Here is a 24,286-nt window from a genome sequence, read left to right as displayed (position 1 = left end):
GCAGTTTAGCGAAACGAAAGTATTTAACAGTCAATTCGCCGTCCGCATTCTCAGGTGATAAGACTTTACGGCACTCAGCTGGGCCTGACTCGGGCATTTCTACGCCACCGTGTAAACTATAGCAATGCACCATATATGTATGTACACTCGTCACTCAGCAAATAAGGTACTTGTTAAGTGCATCGAGGTTGGCGAGTCACGCCGTTCTGGGACGGGTTTCGCGCACTGCTTGACCATAAACGGAATACAATACTCGCCTCTTATCCCTGCACCGTATTATTTGTTGCCGGTTTCAACTGTACCAGGAAAGCGCACGCTCTCAATCAAACACGCAACCTTTATTTTAACGAATGTCCCTTAATTTTAATTCTTATGACCATTCTAATGTTTCACATGAAATTACTAAGTAGTAGTAGAAATTACTGGAGGAACAAGTCTGAGTTTGAGATTGTAGGATATGGTATTTCTGCAGATCCTAAATTATGTGCAAGGTGAACCACCTAACTTGAGCAGTTTAATTTTTTCTGTTACTAATAGTCCGTTAAAAATGTTTTTTATCTAGTATAACATGGTTTAAGGGAAGCTTTAAAATGAGTATACTAAATTTCTTGCTAGTTGTTTTTTTTTATTTCTTGTGATAACATACAAAGTAACGCGTGAAATTTTTACAACTAAGAATTCTTCTTAACATTCTCTTTTATTTAGATAGAAAAAGATGTATTTATTTCGCTACTTATCAAATTCGTCTTAACATTAACTAATTAATAAGTACACAAAAAAATAGGTTTTTTTAATAAAAAAAAAAGTATAACCTTGAAAAAAAAAAAATTAGCAAAAAATTTTGTATATTTATCTCAAAGTTCTCCCCGAACTACATTATACTGGATAAAAAATATATTTTTAACGGACCACGAATAATAGAACAAATTAAGTTGATCAAGTTACGTGTTTGACCATTTATAACTGTAAACATTATGATATATTACCCTATAATAAAGGAGATGCAATGGTATAAGGATGAAACCTTGTAAGACACGGATGAATCCATCCAATGTCTGATGATAAATTCATTGCTAAGGGATTTGTATGCATAAGCGATTTTCTAGAATAATGATTCTCCAAAGTTTCTCTGGTATAAATTATGTAATCACGAAGAACAATAAACATTGGAGCAATTTCTTTGTCACAAAAATAATTCAGTTGTGTTTTGGTTTTATATATATTTTATTTTATTAATAAAAAGCAAAAGATTACTTCTCTGCCCTCGTTTTTGCAATAGCTTGGGCTTTCATCACTTTGACGACAATCTTCTGTTCCTCGATCAAGAAAGCACGAACGATCCTGAAAATGCAATCAAGGATTAATTTTTGAATATAATAGTTATTAACCCCTAACGCTCACATTTTTTTTGCTCAATTTACCGTCCAAAAATGTATGAAACGTGAAAAGGAATGTACATGCTTTAGTATAGCACACCATGGGACCGGTCTATAATTATCAGCGGTTAAAATAAACGAATCGCTATGTGGCGAAAGTATCTGTTATGCCCGTGACGTATATATGTTACGGGCGTGAGCATTAAGGGGTACAGCAAAGGAAATAAAGACGTACCTTTCTTTAACACACTTGTGACACAAAACTCCACCATATACGCGTTTTACTGTTTTCTTACGCCTACTCATTCGTGACCTTTCCATAGGCCTGGCTGGTTGAATACCTCTAAGCTTGTCTTTGCATTGACCACATCTGGGGATCTTTTTCGGCTTTTTAAGGTACTGATACACTAATTTTCCACCAGGAGTGCGTACACTAAAAAACACAATTTTCTCATTGCCATGACCATATAGTTTGCTTATAGTCATTACAATAACACAACAGCGCAATAATACTTATTTACAAATATTGTTTTGGATACAAAATAAAGACATATACCGTTATAAAATTTGATATAAATGCACAAGTATCGAAGCATTCGTTGTTATTCTTTATAAAAATTTTTAACAAACTGTCAACAAATATTTTGTCTTTGTTATTATTATTATATGTTATCATGTTTCTTAATTATTTTCTTTTAAACATACAATTTGAATTACTTAAACAAAAGGATACACAATTATTTAACTAATATAACAATAAGAAAACAACAAGTAAAGATTATAAAGATAGTTGTGACAGAAAAGTAAAAATTAAATAAATAAGTAAAGTAGTAAAATAAAATAAGAATAAGTTCAGCAGACAGTTAAGACATGCGAGACTAATAACTAACTCAGAAGTATGTGCAATCGCTTATGAAATGCAATGTGGATGTACTTGTATGTGTTTGGTATGGAAAATGTTGATAAAACAACAACTTGATTAATGATAATGTTGTCTTGACTTTCAATAAATTAGGATGTGTCTACTTTAATAACGCAGCACACGTGGGTTCTTACATTATACTTCAGAAGTAAATCAAAACATAACCTCTGATAATGGAAAAGTATATCAATTTTATAAGTTCCAGGGAAAATTTATATGTAAGAATTCGCAGAAAAATAACGTAAACGATACAAAAATCACTTGATTATTTTACTAATGACAGCAAATTACTTACACGCGTCTCCTGTTGCTTTTTGTGTTGTATGACAAGCGTCGACGATAGGTTAGTCGCTGCACCATTTTGGTTCTGTAATAATAACGTTTTTGTTAAAAGAGAAAATCCTTGCATATTAAGATAAATAACATAATAGAGGAATACAGATCTTGAAACAACTACACAGACAATTTCACCTACGATGATTGCTATATACAATGTGGATAACTTAAAATTGCATGAAAATTGAACAAACCTTTTTCAGAGCCAAACGGAAAAGGAAGCGGTTAAAGTGAAAAAAGCTTATTCTACGCAAGCGTGAAACGTGCATTGGAATAATATAGCCATCTAGCGGTGAACGAATCACACTATTGCAACAAACGAGGCACAAAATAGACCTCTCGTTTAAATGAAATTTTCTGTTAGACGAATTTAAATATTAACCTCGTAAAGAAGCAGTAGTTTCGAAATGATTTCTTCGTTTAATTCCTTGTCGTATAATGACGAGTCTAACTTATCATAAGTTTTTTATACTAAATTTCGCAATAACGAGGCTACACTCGTCATGAAATTTAATTTGATAAAATCAACACATTTTCATATTTATAAAAGAAATTTCTTCTTTTTTGTGAACATTGCATGTATGTATAAATTTAAACAAAATTAAATAGTATATATTTGAAAAATTACTTGCAATTAAATTGCATGTAACGTTAATGTAAATTGTAATATAACGTTAAAGAGTCGAAGACTCTGGGGACTATACATATAGTCAACTGAATCATTCAAGTCAGTAAAGCTAGCTAACATGGAATGCATGGACAAGGTACAGAATAGATTTATCAGGCAGTCTCTAATAATGTGATAACCACAGATTACCGTTCTACAGGCGGAACTTTAAACCTTGATAACTTTCTAACGAAGCCTCAATCAAGAAATTGGTATTCTTGATTTTCGTCTTACTTTGTCCTCTAGGATCTCCCATTAAAATTCTATTCGATTAGTATGGTGGCAGAGATGCCAGATTCAGCACCTGGTGCACTACTCACACACGCGTACGTGAACCCGTGGAGTTTCGGAAAGTCGACAAAGGCAAACTGACACATGCCCTCTTTCTCGATTATTCCGAAGCTGCCCGAAGTAATTTCGGTCCGCCTCGTGGGAAGAGAGAGAGAAAGGCTTACATTTGCACAACTGAAATCCGGCATACGATTTGGAATCTCGAGTCGAGATTCTCGGCTGACTGCCCACGCATTTTTACTTTCCGACGCACATGACGATGTAGGCGCACATAAGCATAGTACGTAAGTAGTTTGAAAAAAAAATTCAGTACGGTCGGAACTTTAAACGTTAATAACTGTTTAACAAAGCCTTCATCAAGAAATTGGTATTGTTGATTTTCGTGTTATTTTGGCCTCTAGAATCCCCCATTAAAATTTTTCCCAGGGGTGGCCGAACACCCTGTATAAATACATATACATATGTGAGTTGCGAAGTACGAATTATTCGCGTTTCTTTGTCTAGTTGAAGTTGCAAATAATTTATTATACATTAATTGTATAGTTCCATTTAGAGTTACAAACGATACCTTCTTGCGTTTGGTTCATAACGAATTTGAGTAACGTAAAAATATCTTGACGTTAAAATCATACGACTGTACTATGGGTGATATATTATTTAATAGGGGTGTGTGGTTGAAGGCGACAAAAAGAATATAAAAAACTAATTTTTTTTTACATCGTATAAGGTATATTATTTATTATATCTTATTTACATTCAACATCGTCTTGACAACACCATAGGAAAAATGTTTTTAGACACATTCCAAAATTTGTCGACATTTAACTCTCTTATTGCATCTGTTGCGCTTTGTCGCTTTGCTTTTTTTTCCATTTTTTTTTTTTTTTTTGTTCGTAGTTTTATACAATGAATCGAGGACACACGGTGGCGATTCGCTGAACCAATTCTTGTGAAAACTCAGTTCGACGAGTATACATAAATTATGATGCGTGTACGTGATAGTTATGATGTGAGCTATTTATAATATATACGGGACGGTACCTGTGTGCTTTGTCTTCTCGCGAATTTTCATATACGTTTTTACGTTTACTTTTTCTCCGTTTCATTTTGTTTGCTTTTCGTTTTCGAAGCAGGTACATTGACAAAGTTCGCTGTAAACAGACTGGTAAGACAAGAGGGGTACAATAATCAGAAAAAAAAAAATGGAACAGAATTAAACAACGCGCGCACGTAGGTCGCTTAAAAAAAAGAGCAAAAAGAAAACGCTTAACTAATCGATAATATAGCTGCTTAGAGACTCGACGATCGTATCTATGATGCTGTGTGCTTCGGTTTTTCTTTTCTTTCGTCTCGCTTATTCATTTATTTGTTTTACAACGGCAGAGTTCTTTCGGGGAAACTCCGTGGTAAGGGAATCACTGCGTATATTCGTTATCTTTCTCTCGTCCCCTTTCGCACGATTCTAGCAAAGGTAAATAGATAAACCTACGACAATTAGAACGTTCATTTAATTTAGTCAGATCTCTAAACAATAAATAAGGATTTCTTTGCTTTTAATAAATAGTAGTACAGAAAAAGTGTTAATCGAGTAAGAAGGTGTTAAGAAAAAAAAAAAAAAAACATAGAAAAATACAGAGTGGCATGGCGTTTGGGGAGGTTCTCCAACGATTTCTTGATCGTTTGCCCGTCGTTACGTTTTCTTGTAATTGATTATTTAAAAAAAAAAGAAAAAAAGCCGTAACTAATAATAAGGAAAAGATGGCGGCTGTGAATAAGAAGGGGGAAAGTATGTATAGGTAGAGGAAATGGAGGCGGAGAAACAATCAAAGTTAATTCGTGTGAGAATCGAGGAGAATTTTGATTTATGTTACGCAATCGGATGCACTTGTAGTTTTCCCATTGCTCGTCCTTCTCTCGGATCCTCGTCTATCGATAATGAAAAAGCCCTCTGCGCGTCTTATATCAGATAGGGAGAGGGAGAGGGAGAGGGAGAGTAAATGGAAAGAGACAACATAAATACATCGACACGAAGTACGATCAAAAGCTTTGAAAGTGTTGGGCAGGCACCTGTAGAAATAGAAGCGGCAGCAGCGTGTCTAGCGGTGGGATTTGAAATTTTTAATCGGTTGGAAAATGTCTCGAAACGAAAATATAAGCTTGAAATTCATAAAAGTCTCGACTATCTTGAAGCTCTCGATTCTTTTGCAAAACCTTACGACACTGCTCGATGCTTTGAATTCGTTTACGTTTATCTTATACGAGTACCGATGAGAGAAAGAAAGATTAGCTTTGGAAGGAATTACGTGTCGCGTTAGGTCAGACGTTTTAGTCAGTCTTCGTATGACCTGGCGATTAAGAAAAGATTACTCGATTCTGTCCACTATTCCCGTTAAACTGGGACAGTTCTTTCTTTCTCCCTACAATATCTTTATTCGGATATTTTCAGTTTACATTTGGACGACGGTTCAAAGTATCTCTAGTATTTTGCGTTTCTATTCACCTTTGTACCTATTACTCTACTAACCATTAAGAATATCAAGACTTTCAATCGTAAAGGTATTGCAACTCGTTTTAAGACACTTCGAGTTCGTTGTTTCAAGATGTCTCGTCTTGGAATCTCGTTGCTGGATGTGTCGACAGGAACGAAAAAGTAGCGGAAGAAAACAGAGTTGATTACTCGGTGGGAGGAGGCTGGGGAGGAGGAAAGAAGGAGAGAGCCCCTTCTCGAGGCGGTTCGAATACTCGAAAGACACAAAAAGGTGAAAATCGAAAAGGTCTCTCTAATAAGATATCCTTTACGCTCTAACTAATTATCATCTGCTCGTTTCGTGCCTACGATCGTGTGTAATATCGATAGAGATCTATGAAATCTAAATATTAAATCCGCTGAAACTATCGACATTCTCAAAACTTGAGGTCGCACTCGCAGGTTCGTCGCTAGACACAAATAGTTACAGCTGAAAGAGTTCTTAAAACCTTTTCTTTCATTTGTTTCTTCTATCGTGGTCTGCCGGCCGAGCGAGTCTCTCTTTTATTATTCAGTTAATTTTCGTTAGCCCGCAGAATTCGTTTGTCATTGTTTCGGTATCGTTCGGCCGCAGAATTCCGCAGAACACGTTGGGTCTCATCCGGCCGGAAGTCCGCGAATCGCGTGACTTTCTCACCCTTGCACGCTTTACCTTACTCTCTCGTTAACTTTTCTTTTTAATACGAACATTTAGGAAGATAGCGCTATCGATAATTAATATCTTTCTGAAATTTGTTAACATTCTCTATATAAAAATCTGCATTTGCGTGTATTCGCTTATTGCTTCTTAAATCGTCGCCGTTTTTCCAGTAGCTTTCCGGGTTTTCTTTCTCCCTTGAACTCTAAGGTGTCGCGATCGTCGCGCGGCATCTCGCTCGGATTCTCGCTGCGCGTCGAACACGAGCGCCCCAGGACAATTTCCTTTGCATTATCCGAATGCAAACGGAACGACCTCGAGTACGAATCTCTTAATCGAGAGACCCGACGCCGCAAACGGATCGAAAGAGGATAAAATCAACTCGAGTTTTCGACATTCTTCCGGTGCCGGAGGCCAAGACTCCGCCTTGTCTCGCGCGTCCATCGCGGCGTCGACCCCGTCAACTATATTTCTACAGCGTAATTCGTTAAATTAAGAATAAAAAATTTCCCGTGGCTCGCCGGACACGCTCGGAAGCGTTCGAGCCGCTCGTCGAACATCGATCGTCGAGCGTACGTCATTTAGACACGAGTGCATCTCGGGTCCCAGTGGCCGGGGAGCAGTCTTTAAAATCAGCGAACGCGTAACAAGATACAGGGGGCCATCCATCGCGACGAACGAGCATCGATCCAACATCGTCGCGAATGGATCGCGCGTTGGAACACATGGACGTCGCGTTCGCGATGAAACTGTTCGAGCAACCGTTGCGTCGAAAGGAAAAATCTACTATTCGTTGGCAGGCAATCGCTAATACGTCTCGCTTGTACAATTCGCGTGTCAGTGTACCGCGGAAACATCCGGAAAAGGATCGTCTCTCGTTTTCTTTTTTTTTCAGCTATCGATTCGTTCTCTTCCCTCTTTAGATACGCCTTGATATGTTCACGTTACCGAGGGACGCGTTCGACGCGAATTTTTCGGTACCTTTTCCCGGACGTCTCGTTTCTTTTCAATATAATCTATCTCCGTTTCTCTCTCTCTCTCTCTCTCTCTCAACAAACATCTATAGGGATTTCTCAGACGATTCGAGGATCGTGCCTTCTCGATTCGTTCGCACGGTCTTCCTTTCCATCACGCAACCATTTTTTCCCTCGTTCACGCACGCTTTCTCTCGTTTTCGCATATCATTGGCACATGTTCCTTCCTCTTTTTAATCTCGCGTCTCTTTGTCCGCTTAATCGACAGGTACCTACTACACGAGGGGAGGGGGAAGTGGGGGTTTCGCATGTACAATATATTTCTTATAGGTAACGCGAAGGCAAGTAAATTGTTGTATCCACGTCTCGTATTCGCCTCGTTTCGTCGCCGTACGAAAAGTCTAGGCCGGGTGTTGCATCCGGTATCGCAAAAGCGTCCCGGACCGACGATATTTACCCGTGTGTATACGCGCGTGGACGTGTCGTGTTGGCGCATCGAAGAGCTAGAAAATATTCGTTGTACGGGCGCGACAAAACGCGGCGTTAGGCTCGCAACTAATAACGTACACTTGGTCCTTGGTGTTTCTCCTTTCGTTGCTATTCGTTATCCTAATTCGAAGAGCGTGCAAGAAAGTTTGCGTCAAACTTTTAGGCTCGTCCGATTCTACAAGTTTCGTTCGTTCGATGGACAACGCTGTCAACGATTTGTTCCTATATCGGCGCTAAATGAAAACGTTAATTGTAAGAAAATAAAGTACGTGAACGATTTGGTGCAATCTTTCTCGCACGATCCGTCAGGGAGAAAAGCTGCGACCAAGCGTACTCGGTCATTAATTCTTTAGGCCGTCTATTTGTTCGTACAATGGTCTGTACCTCGAAGGCGGTTCGATACTCGTCGTTGGTCGACTCGATCACCGTCTGATGCAAATCACACTGCGGAGAAGTAATCGGGAACGTTGTAAAACAACGGTGGCGTCGTCGTAGAACACATATCTCGGATCGAAAAAGGAAAAGTCTACGGACACGTGCCGCGTGTCTCTACGTGTATGTGTACCCGTTCGATGAGCAAAGATTCAGTGCGTTAGACAGTTTCGACGGTGAGCACGCTTTCGTTCGATAGTCTGACATCAGGCGGAAGTTTCCAAGAGCGTCAGACGCACGTATTTAATTTCCTATCGGTGAGATTTCAGACGAATTTTCTCGTCGTTCGATGAATGATTTTTCAAATCACCGTCCATTTTGATTAAACTCGACCTTGTCGCATTGAAAGAACCACGAGCTGCGTCTGACGCCGATAGAAAATCCCAGCTTGAGGATGACCAGTTGATCGCTTCGAGCAGCAGCGCAGAGTTTCGTAGGTGTAAATGATTATACGGGTGGCAGTTTCATTAATCCCTCGCGGGGATGCGATATCTAGGAAGAGAAAGACGAAGTCGACGCGGCCGACTCGGTTTTAGGCCGTCGCGGCATATCATCGTTCGGTGAGATTCTCGTGGAACGGTTGGTCCATTTCTGCGTCACACAGGGTTCGCGAGGGTAGGGGGAAGATTCTGAACGTTAATTTTCCGTTCGTGCGAGTAATTGTAGACGCGAGCCTCGCGCGGTGTCCCGGGTCCCGGGTCCCGTGTAAATTCGGTCGTCGGTTGTTGCGGTTCCCGAAATCCTCGATCACTCGCCACGGGTACCATCGGGGGCGTGGTTAAGGTTAGTTTCTGTCCGAGGAGACCTATCGTCGTGACTAGGATGCCGCTAGGATCGTCGTTCCTCGCTAGAACCTTGACCGGTTGGCGATCGGCGCGAGAGATCTCCGCGAAGGAACGATCCGGCAGGCCGATGAGCCATCGAGTCCTGTGTCGATCGCGGGATCGCTACCGCGTGAAAAGGTTCTTCGGAGAAGCGCACCGACCGGCCGGCGCGCGGTTAGACGAGAAAGCCTTGCGTCGTCGCGGACATCTGCGCTCGGAGCGCCGTCACGCTGTTCATGATCTTCTTCTGGTGTCCCACCAGCGTCACGCCGAGCGCCGTCAGCTCCTGAACGGTCACCCGGGCGGCTGCATCCAGGCTGGTCACCCCGGACCTCTCGAAGCTGTCCGCGTACCGTGACATCTTGATCGAGGCCAGCCACTCGCCGACCGAGGTCAACTGTGTCAAGTCCACCGCGTCCGGCGCCAGTGGATTGGTGCCCCTGAGACAGAATTAAACGTTAGACGACATTCGAACAGCTCACCGATCGGTGCTTTCGGGGATCAACGCGCGGGGAACAAAGACTAGATGCGAAAGACCAAAGACCTGGAGTTGTTTCGTTCAAGGTTCTACAGGTCGTCGATATCTAAGGACAGCGCGAAACAACGCAGGCGCTACTCGTGGTTTTCGATCTTCCGCCGCGTGCCCGTTCTCGAGAAAAATTCAGCGCCCTCGTTGTTCCGCGTCCGGGGGGGTTGTAAAGACTTCAAGTTCACTCTGGACGTTATTACTCGAATACTTCTAATCATTACCGAAGTACTTCTATAGCGGGAGGGGATCAACCGCTTCGACGACGACTTTTCGGTTCGATCGTCAAAGCGGTTGTTTGTACTCGTACGCTACCTTAGATCGGTTCGCACGAAGAGGAGTTGGATGTCAAGGTACGTTTATGTACACGGGGTATCCATAAGATACAAGGAGGTATCTCCAAGTGTTTCGATCGCGGAAAGTCTTCCTCGGTAACTTGCGCGTAGACAGGACTACGAGTTGGTAATTTTCTCATTTACCGACTTTTTCTATTTCTATTATTTCACTCCAGTCCTTTAAAATCGAACAGGGGAGCTTCAAGACAAACTATATTTAATCACGAACTAAAATAAACGGTTATAAGGTAATTCTCATTTATTATTAATTAGTTTAATTATTTTATTTTAATTCACAGGTTTTAAAGGCTTTTAAATTAAAATGTCATTTTATGGTCAACGTTTCCTGAGTAAGTTTGGATTAGCGTTAGAGAAAGAGAACATTTTTTAAATTTGCCGCTCTCTTATTAAAATAATAATAAGTTTAGTAGTTTCTCAAAGGCCCCCGATTGATTTCTTGTTTTATAATGAGAAAACTCTGTTCTCTGCTCTGTTGGACAAAACTGGAGGCAAATAGTAAAAATTGGAAACGTCACTAAATTGTACGATTACCGAAATTTTATAACAAATCCTTTTCTAAATAAAATAATATTTTTTTACAGTAGTAGTGATCGACTTATGAATCATGATTTTTTTTTTTGGTCGTCTTTGGAATAAAAGTGCAAATTAGTAATGAAATAACGTTATAAAGTTTAATAACAATACGTTTTTATTGTATTCAACTTGTTAACATTAAGAAACTAGAATTGCGTGAAAATAAGAAATTGTAAATAAAGGTGCAGCTACATGATGTTATTAACCTAACCTTTTTTACTAAGGTAATATGTTGTAAGTTTGAAAAAAGATCAAGGTAAACATCAAAAATGTTATTTCATTATTAAATAATACTGTCGTTTCAGAGAAGATGATCGAAAACATTCATAAATTATTTAGTACGACTATGTATCGTTCTAATTATATTTACAAAATTAATCCATCTTCATACAGCGTGAACAAACTTCATAGTATGATCGGAAAAAGGGAGATTCTGAATCATAAAATGTGGAACAAAGTTTTCTACGCGAGGCTTCTTTCGAAAGTTCGACGACGACGTGTTGGTTGCATCTACTCGTATCGATCTTGTAACGTCTACTTTAATTCATTCTAAATAATTCGAAAATAGCAATAACGTAAACGATCGTGAATGTTCGCAAAATATTTAAAATGTATTTATTTGATTTCTTTTTATAGATAAAAAGATCGTTTTGCACAAGGAATGGTCGTAACGCGACACGAATCTTTGTCCAGGCTGTATAAAAATTTGGTTATTCGTCGGACGTAGAAGACGTTCTGCGAGCCGAAATGAAATTCGGAGTTAAGTGGGTTGCTGGTTAGGGGTCGAATAAGTGTGAGTCGAGTATCGATAGTCTGCTACTAATTTTTGGGAGAATTTACTCGGTTGGTATAATTTGCTCGATAGAGTTTTACGGGTATAAAACGGATCTTAGCCTAAGAGGGGGTCGATAATATGTATAATTATGTACACTTGGACCGGGGCGCGATAACTTTCGACGAGCGCGCCTGGATTCTTGGCCTGATTCGCGTATCGAGCGGAAAGAGGAACTTTAGCAAAACGTCGCGCGAACGCGATTAAACCGCGGCCAAGAAGGTGAAACAGGCGAGGTCGCGGGAAGTCGAGCCATTTCTGGATCGTTGCTGGTGATGGTGTGATCGATGGTGATGACAGTGAGAGTCGCTAATGGCGGTAATGAGAGTACTATGCCGGTGTGATTACGTTGACGGTTGTACACACACACAGAGTTCGGAGATTGGCTGGACGTTTTACGTATAAATACGTGAATGGATAATGGTGCGTACGAAGCAAGCAGTGCGATACGAACTAAGAGGGTACAAGCAGAGCAAATGCTGTCTACGAGGCAGCAATACTCGGTGGGTGAATCCAACGAAGCGAAGAGAACGACGAGCCACGCGAAGGGATATGCACGCGGGCTACGTTTTCGAGCGAGTCGAGATCGTTTCACTGAAACCGCGTGTCGTCGCTGGTGGCTCGTTGCTCCTTGCTTATTTCGTACTTTGTTTACTTTTTGTCGGCTGAAAGCTGTTCTTGATTTTGTTACCTTTTCCTCAAATGCACGTTGGAGGATGTCGACGAGGCGGGTGGGGGTGGGGGTGGAGCACCCCTTTCCCTGATTCTGACAATTGTTAGCATTTGTTAGTGCGATGGAGGTCACACACTTTGGTGTGCGATTGTGTACTTGTATTGTATATGTATGCCTGCGTGCCTGTGTGTGGGTAGATGTTTTCTTTTCTTTACCTCGTCTCTAATTTTTATTGCTCCCTTCCACCGATTTCTCCCGAGCGAACGTTGCGCGTGTGTTTGTGCGGGTGTGATCGTGTGTGATCGAGCGAAGCTCGTATCATCGCGTTCGTTTACGCAAATATGCGAGATAATTAGCGCGCTTAAGAGTCAATTTTATTTCCGCGGCCGATATAAACGTGGATGTCTAAGCTGATTGTCCGTTTCGATTTTCTCTCTTTCGTTTCCCTCCCCCTAATCGTCGCGACGCAGCTCGATCGGGAAAAGAAAATCGTTCGAGAACCCCGTCGCTTCGAAAGAGCGCCGTCAACTAGTCCCCTTCTTCTCCCCCGTTTGCTTCGATCGATCATTTTTCCTACAATGGTGTTGCGCAACGTATACGTAACCACTACCTACGATCGACTTTCCGAAGTTTTCTTCCTAAAAGGTAAGTATGCGCGATATAACGTCGCGATCGATTGCTCGGCGTGGAAACACAGCCTGGGCATCGTGCACGGTTTCTCTGTATGGTTTTTCCGACTTCTCTTGGGTTCAAGTAGAAAAATACTATTCTAATCTGGTCTCGAACGGTCGCTCTCGCGCGATTAAATGCTAATAAGTCTTTGCAGTTTTGTTCGCCGTAAAGTCGATGATGTCAATAAATACTATATATATCCGCTTTTCGATAATAATAATCATAATAATAAAAGTAATAATAATAATAATAATAATAATAATAATAATATTTACGTATACTCGTGCGAGATGTATATCTATATGTATATATATATATATATTACGATATATGTATACCAAGAATTAGAAAAACATCTGAAAGACTATGACTGCATTCCCACGTACAACACGTCTCGTGGATAAAATCCTCTCTTGTCCCGAGCCTCGAGCTCGAGTCCTCTCCTATATTGCTATTCGTTGGTTCGATTCGTCCTCTATAAATTCTCGTTACATCTACGAAAAAACTGCTCTCTTAAAATTTTCCATTTAAATCTCGCCAACTAGAACCATAAATATTCTCTACACGGTTTCCACGTGGCAGCTAAAACCGATAAAATCTACCGCGCTTGGCGCTCGCTCGAACATGGCGATAAAAAACATTACTCCGCTCTTTCCGATAAGTAATATATATATATATGTATATACTATAATTTTTATACGTGTACGTGGATTCGTTCGATCTCGATCTAGCGAATCGATAATAATCGGGAAATGGAGAAAAATCCTTCCTCTACGACGGCTAGTCCGCTACCATTTTACGCACACCTAATAATACACGCTTTCAAACGGAATCTCGACTGAGATCATCTACGAATTTTACCTAACGCGCGATTCTCTAAAGAAACACGACTAACGTTGTGATCCTCCGTCCGAAAGGAAAGCGTCCTTGCGGAAATTTCATCGATACTCTCCGGTATCGGACCAAAGCCGTGCGAGTATTTCTTTGGCGAACGTCGACGGACCGAAAAAGACGATGATTCGTTCGAACCTGTTGATCCAGTCCGTCGACAGACCGGGGACATAGCTAAGTCGAACCACGGCTCGTGGGAAAATGACAGCCGGCATGGTCTTGGTTATTACGATAAGAACGAACGAGTCGTCGTCCGCGCTGACTCTTTCGTCACTTTACGGATTTGGAATCCAGCGATCGGCCGGCTTTGGCCTTGGACCAATACACCGCGAGGAGAAGTTGAGAAGACAAGGCTACCTTTCGAACCATTTGACGAAAGATCCCTCGGACTTTCGACTTTTCCTCGCTCAACTACCCAAGAAAAAGAAGAAGAATAAGCAAAAAGCTCTCGATAACGGAAACAAAGACCGATGATTTTAACCGAAATGCGTGAACGGGACCCAGTTAGGGTAAGTAAGCGGTGGTTGCTGTGGCAATGCGTGTGTCGCTGCGTGTGTGTGATAGTGTAAGCTACGGCCGGCTCCTGGTGGCATTACTGGAACGGCAATCGTCGACTGGGCTTGATGGGCCTGATGGCCGACTACGTCTACGAACTGGCCCGTGGCCGCGGCTGGAATCGCAGCGGCCGCTGCCGCGGCCTGTGCGGCAGCCGCGTGGCTTGTGACATAGTATGGATTGTGTGCAGGTGGCCTCACGCTGTTGTTGTTGTTGTAGTTGTTGTTGGAGAGTTGTAGATTGGTGGTAGATGGTAGTTGTCGCAGTTGCGTTCGGTTGCAGTTCGTAGTCGGGTACCAAAGACACCACAAAACCAAAACCACAAAGAATTAGCCCAGAAAAAAAAGGACGTCGTCGGTGGGAGGAACTGAAACTTTTTTACTCGGGAACCGGGGAAACGTCGGTCGATCGATCCATCGGACGATGTCGTTCGTTCGTGGATCGATCCTGAGAACAGGAAGAGGAAGAAACGCGGCCGATTGCCACTCGCTCCGTTTCGCCGAAAACGCTTTCACCGGTCGTCGTCGGCGGCGGCGATGGCGTCGCAGCGGCCTGTCTGAAATCCAACGATAATCGATTGGCTCCGCGACCGATCGATTCGTTTCGAGCCGAGTGATCCCGTTACGATCGTTTTTCTCGAGATCGCCAGAAAAATCCGGTCTAGATTTCTTTTTTTTTATCCTTGGTTCGTCGTTGCTCGTAACACAGATGTCTTTCTCGTATTCTTTATTAACGATCGGCCGGCGATAAAGTGGAACGAGACGTCCCGACTCTCGAGTATCGTTTGATCTCGGCCTTTGTTCGCCTTTTTTTCTGTTGTTCGCGGCAGAAATAAGTGGAGGTACGAGGATGGACGGATGGACGGGAGGTTTGAATGGTAGGGGGTTTCAGGATTACAGAAACGATAAGCGCTAAAGCGATAAAAGCTCTCTGAAAGCCACCGCAGTACGATGCGCATTTATTTTTTCGTCGTTCTCTTGAAACGCGAACGGAAAAATTATCCCACGGGAACGATCGCGCCAGAGACTTTCGTCCATAAATTAATTTTCCTCCCAGCAAGTAGACGGAAACAGAGACGGAAGGATAGGTATAGCAGATCTTTTTTTGCGCGTTCCAAAGGAAGTTAAGCCGTTCAAAGCGCAGAATTACGCGCGCAAAGCCACTTGTTACCGTTGCACAACTTTCGAGCGACCATTTCTCGCGTCGCGTCGGAGGAGGCGTCCCGCTCATAACCGGATTACGTACTCCGTCGAGATTCATCGAAAATATGTGCTGCAAACAAGAAAAATCCAACAGAAATTTTTTCGCACAAGCGGATCTTCTGCTCGTCGCTCGCGTTTCGTTTATAGTCTTGCGTCGTTTGAATTTCAAAGAGAACGAGAAGCGAGGAAGCGGAGGCGATGTACAAATCAATTTTGACGACTTTGAGCTGCGGGAAACGTAACGATAGATGACAAAAAAAAAAGAATAAATAAAGAAAATAGGAAATAATATAAAACAGTGTCCAGAAAGGCAATCAGCTTCGGATAAAAAAAAAAAAAAATGTTAAAAAGGTGCGAATTAAAATCGGTCCAGTATCATATTTCTATATTATATGCCCGGTTCCAGTAATGCCAATCAGGTCGAGGTATTTTCACGACGCCTCGAGCATAAGACGTGCACACGGAAATCTCTCTCTGTCGGGTAGTCGCACACACACATCTCGTGATCGTATTGTCCCTGGACGGTCGACAGATTCGTCGTTTATATGCGTGACGTCCTATTTACGAACGAGCAACAACAATATCAAAGCCCAGTCTAACAGCGTACGTGGAGAGCGCAGAGCGTGTGAGCTTCTTAGTATTCAGCAAGAGAACGGAAAAAACCTTTGGCTGTCGAGAGAAATTAATTTATGGACACGAAGTGTGATTCGCGTGACATGCGGCATGATTCGTGTTAAGAGATGATCAACGAACGATTCGGTGGTGTGTGGCGATCAGGATCGTTACGAATCAGTTTAAAAAATATTACGCGACAATCTTTCTCTGTTTTCTTCGTGATCCACGTCCATCGAATCGTTCGCGCGATGAAGGCAACGACATCGTAGGTTTGCACTGTTTGTTACTACGTCAGCCGGTAACGGAAACTTTCCCACGTAGCGCTTCTCTGCTGCGAGTAAATCTCGATAAATGAAAGTATGCGCAACGATATAATCGCGAACGCGTGTTAGCGCGCGAAAGACAGAGTCGCGAGCCGCGAATAGATTCTCAGAGCGAATAAGGATGGAGACGTTTACCTGTTCTGGGCAATTTTCCTCAGCGTTTCCGGGCTTCGTATGAGCTTGTCCAACGTCTGGGTGAGATTGGCAAAGGTGGGACGATGGGTCCGTTCCTTTTGCCAACAGTCGAGCATGAGCTGATAAATTGCCTCCGGACAATCCATCGGCGCTGGAAGCCTGTATCCTTTCTCGATCGACTTGATCACGTCCTGATTAGACCAATTCCAGTAGGGCCTCTCGCCGTAGGACATCACCTCCCAACAGACGATGCCCATGCTCCACACGTCCGAGGCGCTGGTGAACTTCCGGAACGCTATCGCTTCCGGAGCTGTCCATCGCACCGGGATCTTTCCACCCTTTTTGCCGGAGTAAACAGTCTTTCAAGATTCGATTGTTGAAAGCCTTTGGTTCGAGTAACCAGATCGCGAGAGAAAACTGGAGAAATGCACAGAGAACCGACTCCGAGTCTCTTACTCACCCTGGTCGTGTACGCTCCTTCCGTGGCGCTTTCGATCTCCCTGCTGAGCCCAAAGTCGGCGATCTTGCACACCAGGGCGGCGTTCACGAGCACGTTCCTCGCCGCGAGGTCCCGGTGCACGTAATTCATCTCGGCAAGATACTGCATACCGCTCGCGATACCACGGAGCATCCCGACCAGCTGGAGTACTTGGAACTTGCCGTCGTTCGCGCGAAGGAAAGTGTCCAGGCTACCGTTCTCCATAAACTCCGTAATGATCATCACCGGGTTGCTCTTGGTCACGACCCCCTGCAGGAATATCACGTTCGGGTGTTCGAACTGACCCATGATCGAGGCCTCGGTCAGGAAGTCGTTGCGAGCCTTGTCCGCGGAGCCTGGTTTCAAAGTTTTTATGGCCACGTCGATCTCCGTTCGACCGTCGGGCGGCAGCTTCAACTTTCCCCGACAAACGTCGCCGAATTCCCCGCCACCTGTCGACGGAACGCAACAACCATCGCGATAGTGTTAATCGGTCAGATCGAACGAGATCGGTTTCATACGACGAAAGATCCTATACCTATGATGGCTTCTATCGTGATGTATCCCGCGTCGATCTCGCGAGCAAACTCCCTTACGGCTTGATTCGGGTCCTCGTAGGTGTGAGGATCGACGTAACTCCTCGCACCTGCACCACCAGTGCCTCCTGCACCTGCGGCGGCAACCCCCACTGCAGGTGTGAACAGCGGCGTGGTCACTGCAACGTCACCAAAACAGAGTTCATTATATTAACACGAGGGCCGGTGTGTTAAATTTTTACGGAATCTCGGACCGCGAGAGCGCAACCACTCGCTCCGTGCCTGACAAACCGTTTCATCCCGTGAAAACACTCACACACCCTTCCTCTTGTAAACGAGACTCGGTTACGGTCAAGTTTAATTTACAGAAAAAAAACAACACTATTTACCAAAGCTTATTTTTCTGAAAATCTCTGTTTCAAAACTCTCTAACCTTGTCTCGGATTTTTATTTCGAGAGAAATTCTCTTTGTCGCGAATATATTATTCATTATTCTATCGTACCTAGATCGTTTAAAGATCGACGCAACGAAAAGAATTATCTAACTTTGCTATATTTAAAAAGAAAAACAAAAAAGAAAAAAAAAACAGAAAATAGGGGAAAAAAAAACAAATAAAACGAAATGCCGCGCATAATGAATTTTCATGCCAGCGTAGAAATTCTCGCATGCCTAATACGCCAAACGATCTCGATTAACGATGCATCGGATTGAATGACGTTAGTCGTACTGTGCACGGGGTGCAGAGAGGATGCTCCGGTCGAATCGAATTACTTGGTCGTCTGTTAATTCACGTGTCCGCGAATGCATCTGCGACCGCTCGTCACTCTGCGTGAGCTCGATTAATTCGAGTTCCACCGAAACATCCAGCATTTCCCGCGCGTCAACGCACTGAATTTGTACGGACAACGATCGTCGGAAAGATCGGTGACTGGCTGAAAAAGAGAACGATGCAAGAGACACGAGAACACGATGCAAACAACAAAGACAGAAAAATAGGATTCGGGCATGCTTTCTTTCGTGCTTCTCGTCTACGTAAACATCTAAGACGGTCAAAACGGATAGAGAGAAAAAAGAGCAGATCGTGGTACGAACGAAAACTAAGAAAAGGGTTCTAACAGCGTGTTTTGGCGTGTCTGAGTTCCAACGAGTGTACGGATGTTGTTTTCTGTTCGTCAAAAGAGAGATAGAGAGATAGAGAGAGAGAGAAAGAAAGAGAGAAAGAGTTTCGTGAGTGTCGGCGCGGTACCTATTGGCAATTTTGAACGTGTTCTTTTTAACTTTTATTTCTTTACTTGGGACTGACTGAGGACTTACGCGAGGACTTGCTCTTGTTGTTGGTGTGGGTTGTCACAATCGGTGAACTGTCCATTTTGCAGTGCACTGTGAACAACACAACAACCAACACACTAATTGACAAACAGCAAACAAAAAGAAGCGGTGGGTGTTCGATGATGAATTGAATGACGCGAAGCGAACTGCCGTGGCGAATTGGAAAATATGGATAAAAAAAACAGTAGAAACTATCGGGCGCACGATGACGGACAACCAGACGCTCTGTAAGATCGAGGTAAACGCGATGGTTTCCTCGATCTTGTTCGCGGTTTTCGTCTTCGTCTTTCGTGTATGGATAAAAATTACGCAAAAAAAAAAAAAAAAAAAAAGAAAAAAAAAGAAAAAAAAAGAAAAAAAAAGAAAAAAAAATACAGAATGACGCATGGAAAATCAAACGAGTGCAGTGCCAACGACAACACACTAACAACAAATACGCATGCATAACGGTAGAGACACAGACGACGTAGGCAAGCACGAAGCACGAGCACGCACATCTCTCGAGTACGTTTGCTTTTCCCGCGCGGGAATAACAGAAACGAGCGTCCGTTTGATGGACGGCCGCGGCAAATGGAAAAGCCGTGTGCGTGCCCGCGCTTTGAAAATCTGGAACGCGTTGAAAAAGATGCATGTACAAGGGGGTGCATGAAATAATCTACGCAAAACCGAGTTCCTAGAAAATAAAACTTGAGGTGTTGGAGAAGACTTACTGTAGGTCACAACTAGTCCTGTAGTAGCAGGCGATTGTGTACATTGTTTCAGTGGGTTTTTTCATGGATTTGTTCATGGAGGCAGGTTCGATAGATTAGGGGAATCGCACATGAAAAGAAAGAATCGAAAGAATACGGTTAGAATAATGGTACTTCGGCTGCGGGCCGGATCGGTGAATGAATTTTGCTCGTAAAGCGATCGTCTCTCATCGGTTTCTAGTTCCTGGCCAAGTCGTTTAGACTTCGACAACTTTCTTTTCGCATTTCTCTTCGTTTTGTTTCATTTTTCTTTAAACTCGAACCACTTTTCAGTAATCTTTCTTTCGTCGAAGAGAGAAACCTTTAAAGTAGTGGGTGTTCAGCGACAAGACATTATCGTGGGCTACTGTATACATGAGAGAGAAAAGGGGGGGGGGGGGTGACTGGGGTCGATACTTGCTGGGTCTAACGGGGTTTGGTGGTCCAAAAATATTAGTCACAAGACACGACGAGGGCGTAGTGAGACAACTATGAAAGTGACAGGGGGGTAGTAGCGATAATAAATTTCTAAAGAAAAGAGAATCAAGCCTGTTGGCATCGGACAAACGTACCTTCGCCGTTCCTGTATTCCAGGGTATCGCAGTCGCTCGGCTGTTTCTTGTTACACTCGTCCGAGGCCCTGCTGCATCGAAATGATCGCATCACATCAATAGAGAAAAAAGAAATAAAAATCAGTCGGTCGCGGTTTAATTCGCGCGCAATTCTTTCAACTTGGAGAGCAATTCGTTTACCTTCTGAGGATCAGAACGGTCATGATGATGATGATCACCAGGAGAACGACCACGGCCACGATAGCCCCGGCTATGATTCTCACTTGCATGTTGTCGTCCTCTCCAACGTAGTCTGTAACGAAAACGTACACGTTCAACGCACCGAAATATATACACCTCGATCGCGCGAATCGACGTCGATAGCCACCTAGACCCATTGCGTGAGGCGTCTTTTTGAACACCACCGGAGTGTATTCGCCCCAACCGCGCGTAGTCTTTGCCCGTACTTGTATCGCGTAGTCGGTGGATGGTTTTAAACCCTTGAACGTCGCCGAGAGCTCGGTGGTCTGGATAACGGTGGCATTGGTAGCGTCGTCGTAGCGCGGATAGCACCTCACTGAAAATAATCTCTCGTTAGTATCGCGTGGGTGGAGGATACCCGGCGACGCGAGCACGAGTCTCTCACCTTCGTATCTCTCGACCAGATCGCTGTCTCCACCGATCTCGGTTACAGGGGCGTCCCAACTGATGCTCAGCTCGGAACTCTTAACGCTGGTGATCCTGACGTTGTTGACCAAACTGGGCACGCTGGCCTCGGTGGTGACCGTGATGTCCACGTACTCGGATTTTCCGGCCAGCGAGGATACGCCGTTTTCGGCAAACACTTGGAATCGATAGGTCGTCACCGCGTTTAGGCCCGTTATCGTGATCTTGGTGTCGTTGAAGATGTCCTGTTTGACGCAACAACCGGACGAGATAGAGTCTTGGTCCGACAGAGTTTTCGGGAGAGAAGAGAGTGTTACTTACGGCGTTGGGAATGTATTTGACGCCCATGCTACAGGCATCGCAGACCACCCTGTAGGTCGTGTCCGTTCTGCCACCCAGCATGTGCGGCGCGTTCCAAGACAGCATCACGGTGGACTGGTCCACGAAGTTGACCGTTAAATTTTGTGGCGCCGAAGGCGGTTCTGCAACGGCAAACAATTAAACGTACATTTCGTTTCGACGATAGCGAAGCAGACGAAAGACGAGACCACTCACGTGTACAGGGCATCTTCTTGGGGTCCTTTTCCGCTCTGTAATAACCCGCGATGCATCGACACTCCGAGAAGGCGTAATCGGGGGACTTGCTGTACGCCGGGCAGGGCTCGCAGCTGTGCGGACCAGCCTCGTGCTTGAAATTACCCTTCTGGCACTTGATGCACTGTTGCTTCTCGATGTCAGCTTGGTATCCTGGCTTGCAGTGACATCCGCCGTTCGGTAGATACCACTTTCCGTCCCCTTTGCAGAGGAAGGTGGGCTCCTCCATTACCATGGCGTTCTCGACGCAAGTCCCGATCGTTTGCTCGATCAACGCTACCTCGCGGCCCGTCGGCGTCGCTGGAAAGTGGGCAAAGTTGACGGATATCTCCGGACAGCTGATGTAGTAGACCTTGATAGCCAGGATGGAGATGCAAGCGCCCTGGTCGCGGAACGCAAAGTACACGCCTCTCTTGGTCACCGGGATCGACTTTACCTCCGTATTTATCATCACTTCCGTGTTCGTGTTGAACCTCCCTTCGCCAGCGGCGATGCGACCTGCGAAGCAAACGCGTAATTTCTGCTCGTACTACGCTCGACGCGTGTCTCCTCTGGCTGGAAAAAGTTTCTATCGAGGTCGAAAAGTGTACGAGTTTTGGCAAGCTTACCGATCAACTTGTAACTCTCGGTCTTCCATGGCGGCGGCTCCTTGGTCGCCGCGTCGAACTCGTAGTAAAGTAGACTGAAAGTTTCTTTGCAGCTGAGCGCGTGTCCGGGGAACAACGAGCAGTCACGGGTCGTGAATTTTATTTCTATATACACGCGGTTCGCCGGTCCCCTGTCGATGAACGGCGTCCACAGCCAATTGTTCACGTCGCTGTACGCGACGTCGCAGACAACGTAGCTCCGCCAATTGATGCCCTTGTCGAAGTTCGTGAACGACTCTTCCACCCACTGCAATCAACCGAGAACACGGGACGATCTTAATTTCATGCGATCCTTGGCTCGTTAACCGCGGGGAAATGCCACGCGATTTTTCCTTAACCTACGCGATAAGATAAACGCAGTTTAAATAACGCGGGACGCCGCCGAGGGATCCCCTTTCGGGACTCTGCTAAGAGTCCTGGCTGTTTGCGTTCGGATTACGCGAGATTCCACCGAGTCAGCATCTACGAAATCAGCTTTTCTCCGACCCTTCTTACGCCCCCGCGCTTCAAGGTCTTTTTATTGATTTCAACCATCCCCCTTTCACGATATTTACAGAAACAACCAAGACGGATTACCGTCTCCGGATTTCGAGCTTCCAAAGAATCCGAGCCGGACGACAAAGAGGATGCTAGCCGTTCGGCGAGAAGATGGGAGGGTTCAACCTGATAGAGACGCTTTTCGATCTTTATCGGATCGATCGCTAGACAACGACGGAGAGAGAGAGAGTGAAAGAAACAGAGGGTCCGCGTCGTGGTCCATGTCCGATCCGAGGAATCACTTGTCCGTCGACGTTGGACGCGGTATCCTCCCTCGGCAAATGACGAGGCGGAGTGGCCAGGTCGTCGACTTGCGACAAACAGACCGCAAGGAATTACCGGCGCGCGTTACCATTAGTTTTATTGCCCCCCTCAGCTTGGGCTCGTCCCGAGAGAGACCGCAAAAAGTTCCGACCGAGCAAGAAGGACCCGTCGTCGTCGTCGTCGTCGTCGTCGTCGTCGTCCTCCTGCTCGTCGACAGACTTCTCTCATCCTCGTCTCTATTCTCTTCCTGCTTCGATACTCGCGGAGGAAGGACCTACGTAGGTAAGAACGGACAAAAACCGGGTAGATGGAGAAGACCGGGCTTCTTGCCCAGAAAATTTTCTTGCGGACGTGTTTCCGGCAGGGAGGCCGCAATAAATTCAGCCGTACGGTTACTCGGTAGCACAAAGAGATTATTACGGGGAAAGATGACGAGCGGCCCGTAGAAAAAAACGAGTTCGTCCGTCTCGGTAGGCGGAGGGACGAAAGATTCGTCGACGATCGAACAAAATCCGAGCAAATCGCGCGACGTTAATTATCGGTGTTTGCACAATTTACGCTCGAATCGAGGAAATCGGTCATCCACCGTCGCCGCAGAATCCCGAGACGCGGAAGACTCGCGGTAATATCGTAGCGCGTAAAGACTATTAGAGGAACGAAGGAAACTTCTAGAGATGTTATTTCGACGCCTCCGTCGGAGCTTTATCGCTTGGGAAATTGCGTTACCACGGTAAATTCCACCCCCGTTCGTTTCTCTTTCCCTCGTCCTCTCTCTCTCTCTCTCTTTCCCTTTCCTCGTTTCTTTTGCCGCGCTTTTACTTCATTCTTTCGCCGGAGCCTTCCGAGCTGCCGCGAAGCGAAAAAAGACAGAGTACGCGGCGTCGTTAACGCCGCGGAATTTAATTGGATCCCGCCGAGACGTCCTCTTTTAACGTGCCGCGTCAATTTTTCGGCGAGCCGGATTTCCCAGCGGCACGACCACCCCCTCCCACCCGTGAAATTACTCATTAGTAGCGAAAAAGAAAAAGGAACGGGGAAAAAAGTTGCGACAGAGGCCGAAGGATATAGCCGTAGGAATTGATTCGAGTAGGTGCAGACTTTATTGGCGAGAGACCCAATTATCGTGA

The 24,286-nt window shown here is 44.4% G+C and overlaps 2 protein-coding genes across 12 annotated transcripts in view; both read right to left on the bottom strand.

Annotated features, from left to right (window-relative positions):
- Positions 1–1,200: 1,200 nt before the first annotated feature.
- Positions 1,201–2,889, bottom strand: LOC143344299 (large ribosomal subunit protein eL34). The gene is made up of 4 exons (XM_076770209.1): positions 2,829–2,889; positions 2,594–2,665; positions 1,612–1,809; positions 1,201–1,341 (listed from the first exon to the last, which is right to left on the bottom strand). The coding sequence occupies exons 2-4, from the start codon at positions 2,656–2,658 to the stop codon at positions 1,251–1,253; spliced, it is 354 nt and encodes a 117-aa protein (XP_076626324.1). The 5' UTR covers positions 2,659–2,665; positions 2,829–2,889; the 3' UTR covers positions 1,201–1,250.
- Positions 2,890–4,282: 1,393 nt separating this feature from the next.
- Eph (Eph receptor tyrosine kinase) overlaps positions 4,283–24,286 on the bottom strand; it is a 195,264-nt gene continuing 175,260 nt past the window's right edge. The window contains exons 4-17 of one of the 11 annotated variants that reach the window (XM_076772060.1): positions 22,320–22,605; positions 21,673–22,209; positions 21,439–21,599; positions 21,098–21,362; positions 20,840–21,028; positions 20,653–20,764; positions 20,473–20,543; positions 19,883–19,900; positions 19,158–19,223; positions 17,845–18,021; positions 17,289–17,758; positions 16,829–17,166; positions 12,454–12,528; positions 4,283–9,915 (exon numbers count right to left, since the gene is read on the bottom strand). In XM_076772060.1, the coding sequence (XP_076628175.1) occupies positions 9,651–9,915; positions 12,454–12,528; positions 16,829–17,166; positions 17,289–17,758; positions 17,845–18,021; positions 19,158–19,223; positions 19,883–19,900; positions 20,473–20,543; positions 20,653–20,764; positions 20,840–21,028; positions 21,098–21,362; positions 21,439–21,599; positions 21,673–22,209; positions 22,320–22,605 (3,030 nt within the window). In that variant the 3' untranslated portion in view covers positions 4,283–9,650. Of the gene's footprint in view, positions 9,916–12,453; positions 12,529–12,562; positions 14,755–16,828; positions 17,167–17,288; positions 17,759–17,844; positions 18,022–19,157; positions 19,224–19,882; positions 19,901–20,472; positions 20,544–20,652; positions 20,765–20,839; positions 21,029–21,097; positions 21,363–21,438; positions 21,600–21,672; positions 22,210–22,319; positions 22,606–24,286 lie in introns of those variants that run through there. The other 10 variants (XM_076772062.1, XM_076772066.1, XM_076772065.1 and 7 more) reach the window with 10 other exon arrangements.

This window comes from Colletes latitarsis, chromosome 8 (genome assembly GCF_051014445.1).
Source record: "Colletes latitarsis isolate SP2378_abdomen chromosome 8, iyColLati1, whole genome shotgun sequence".
Lineage (NCBI taxonomy): Eukaryota > Metazoa > Arthropoda > Insecta > Hymenoptera > Colletidae > Colletes > Colletes latitarsis.
The sequence above is the reverse complement of the archived record's forward strand: the minus strand, read 5'-3'. Positions and strand labels throughout refer to the sequence as shown.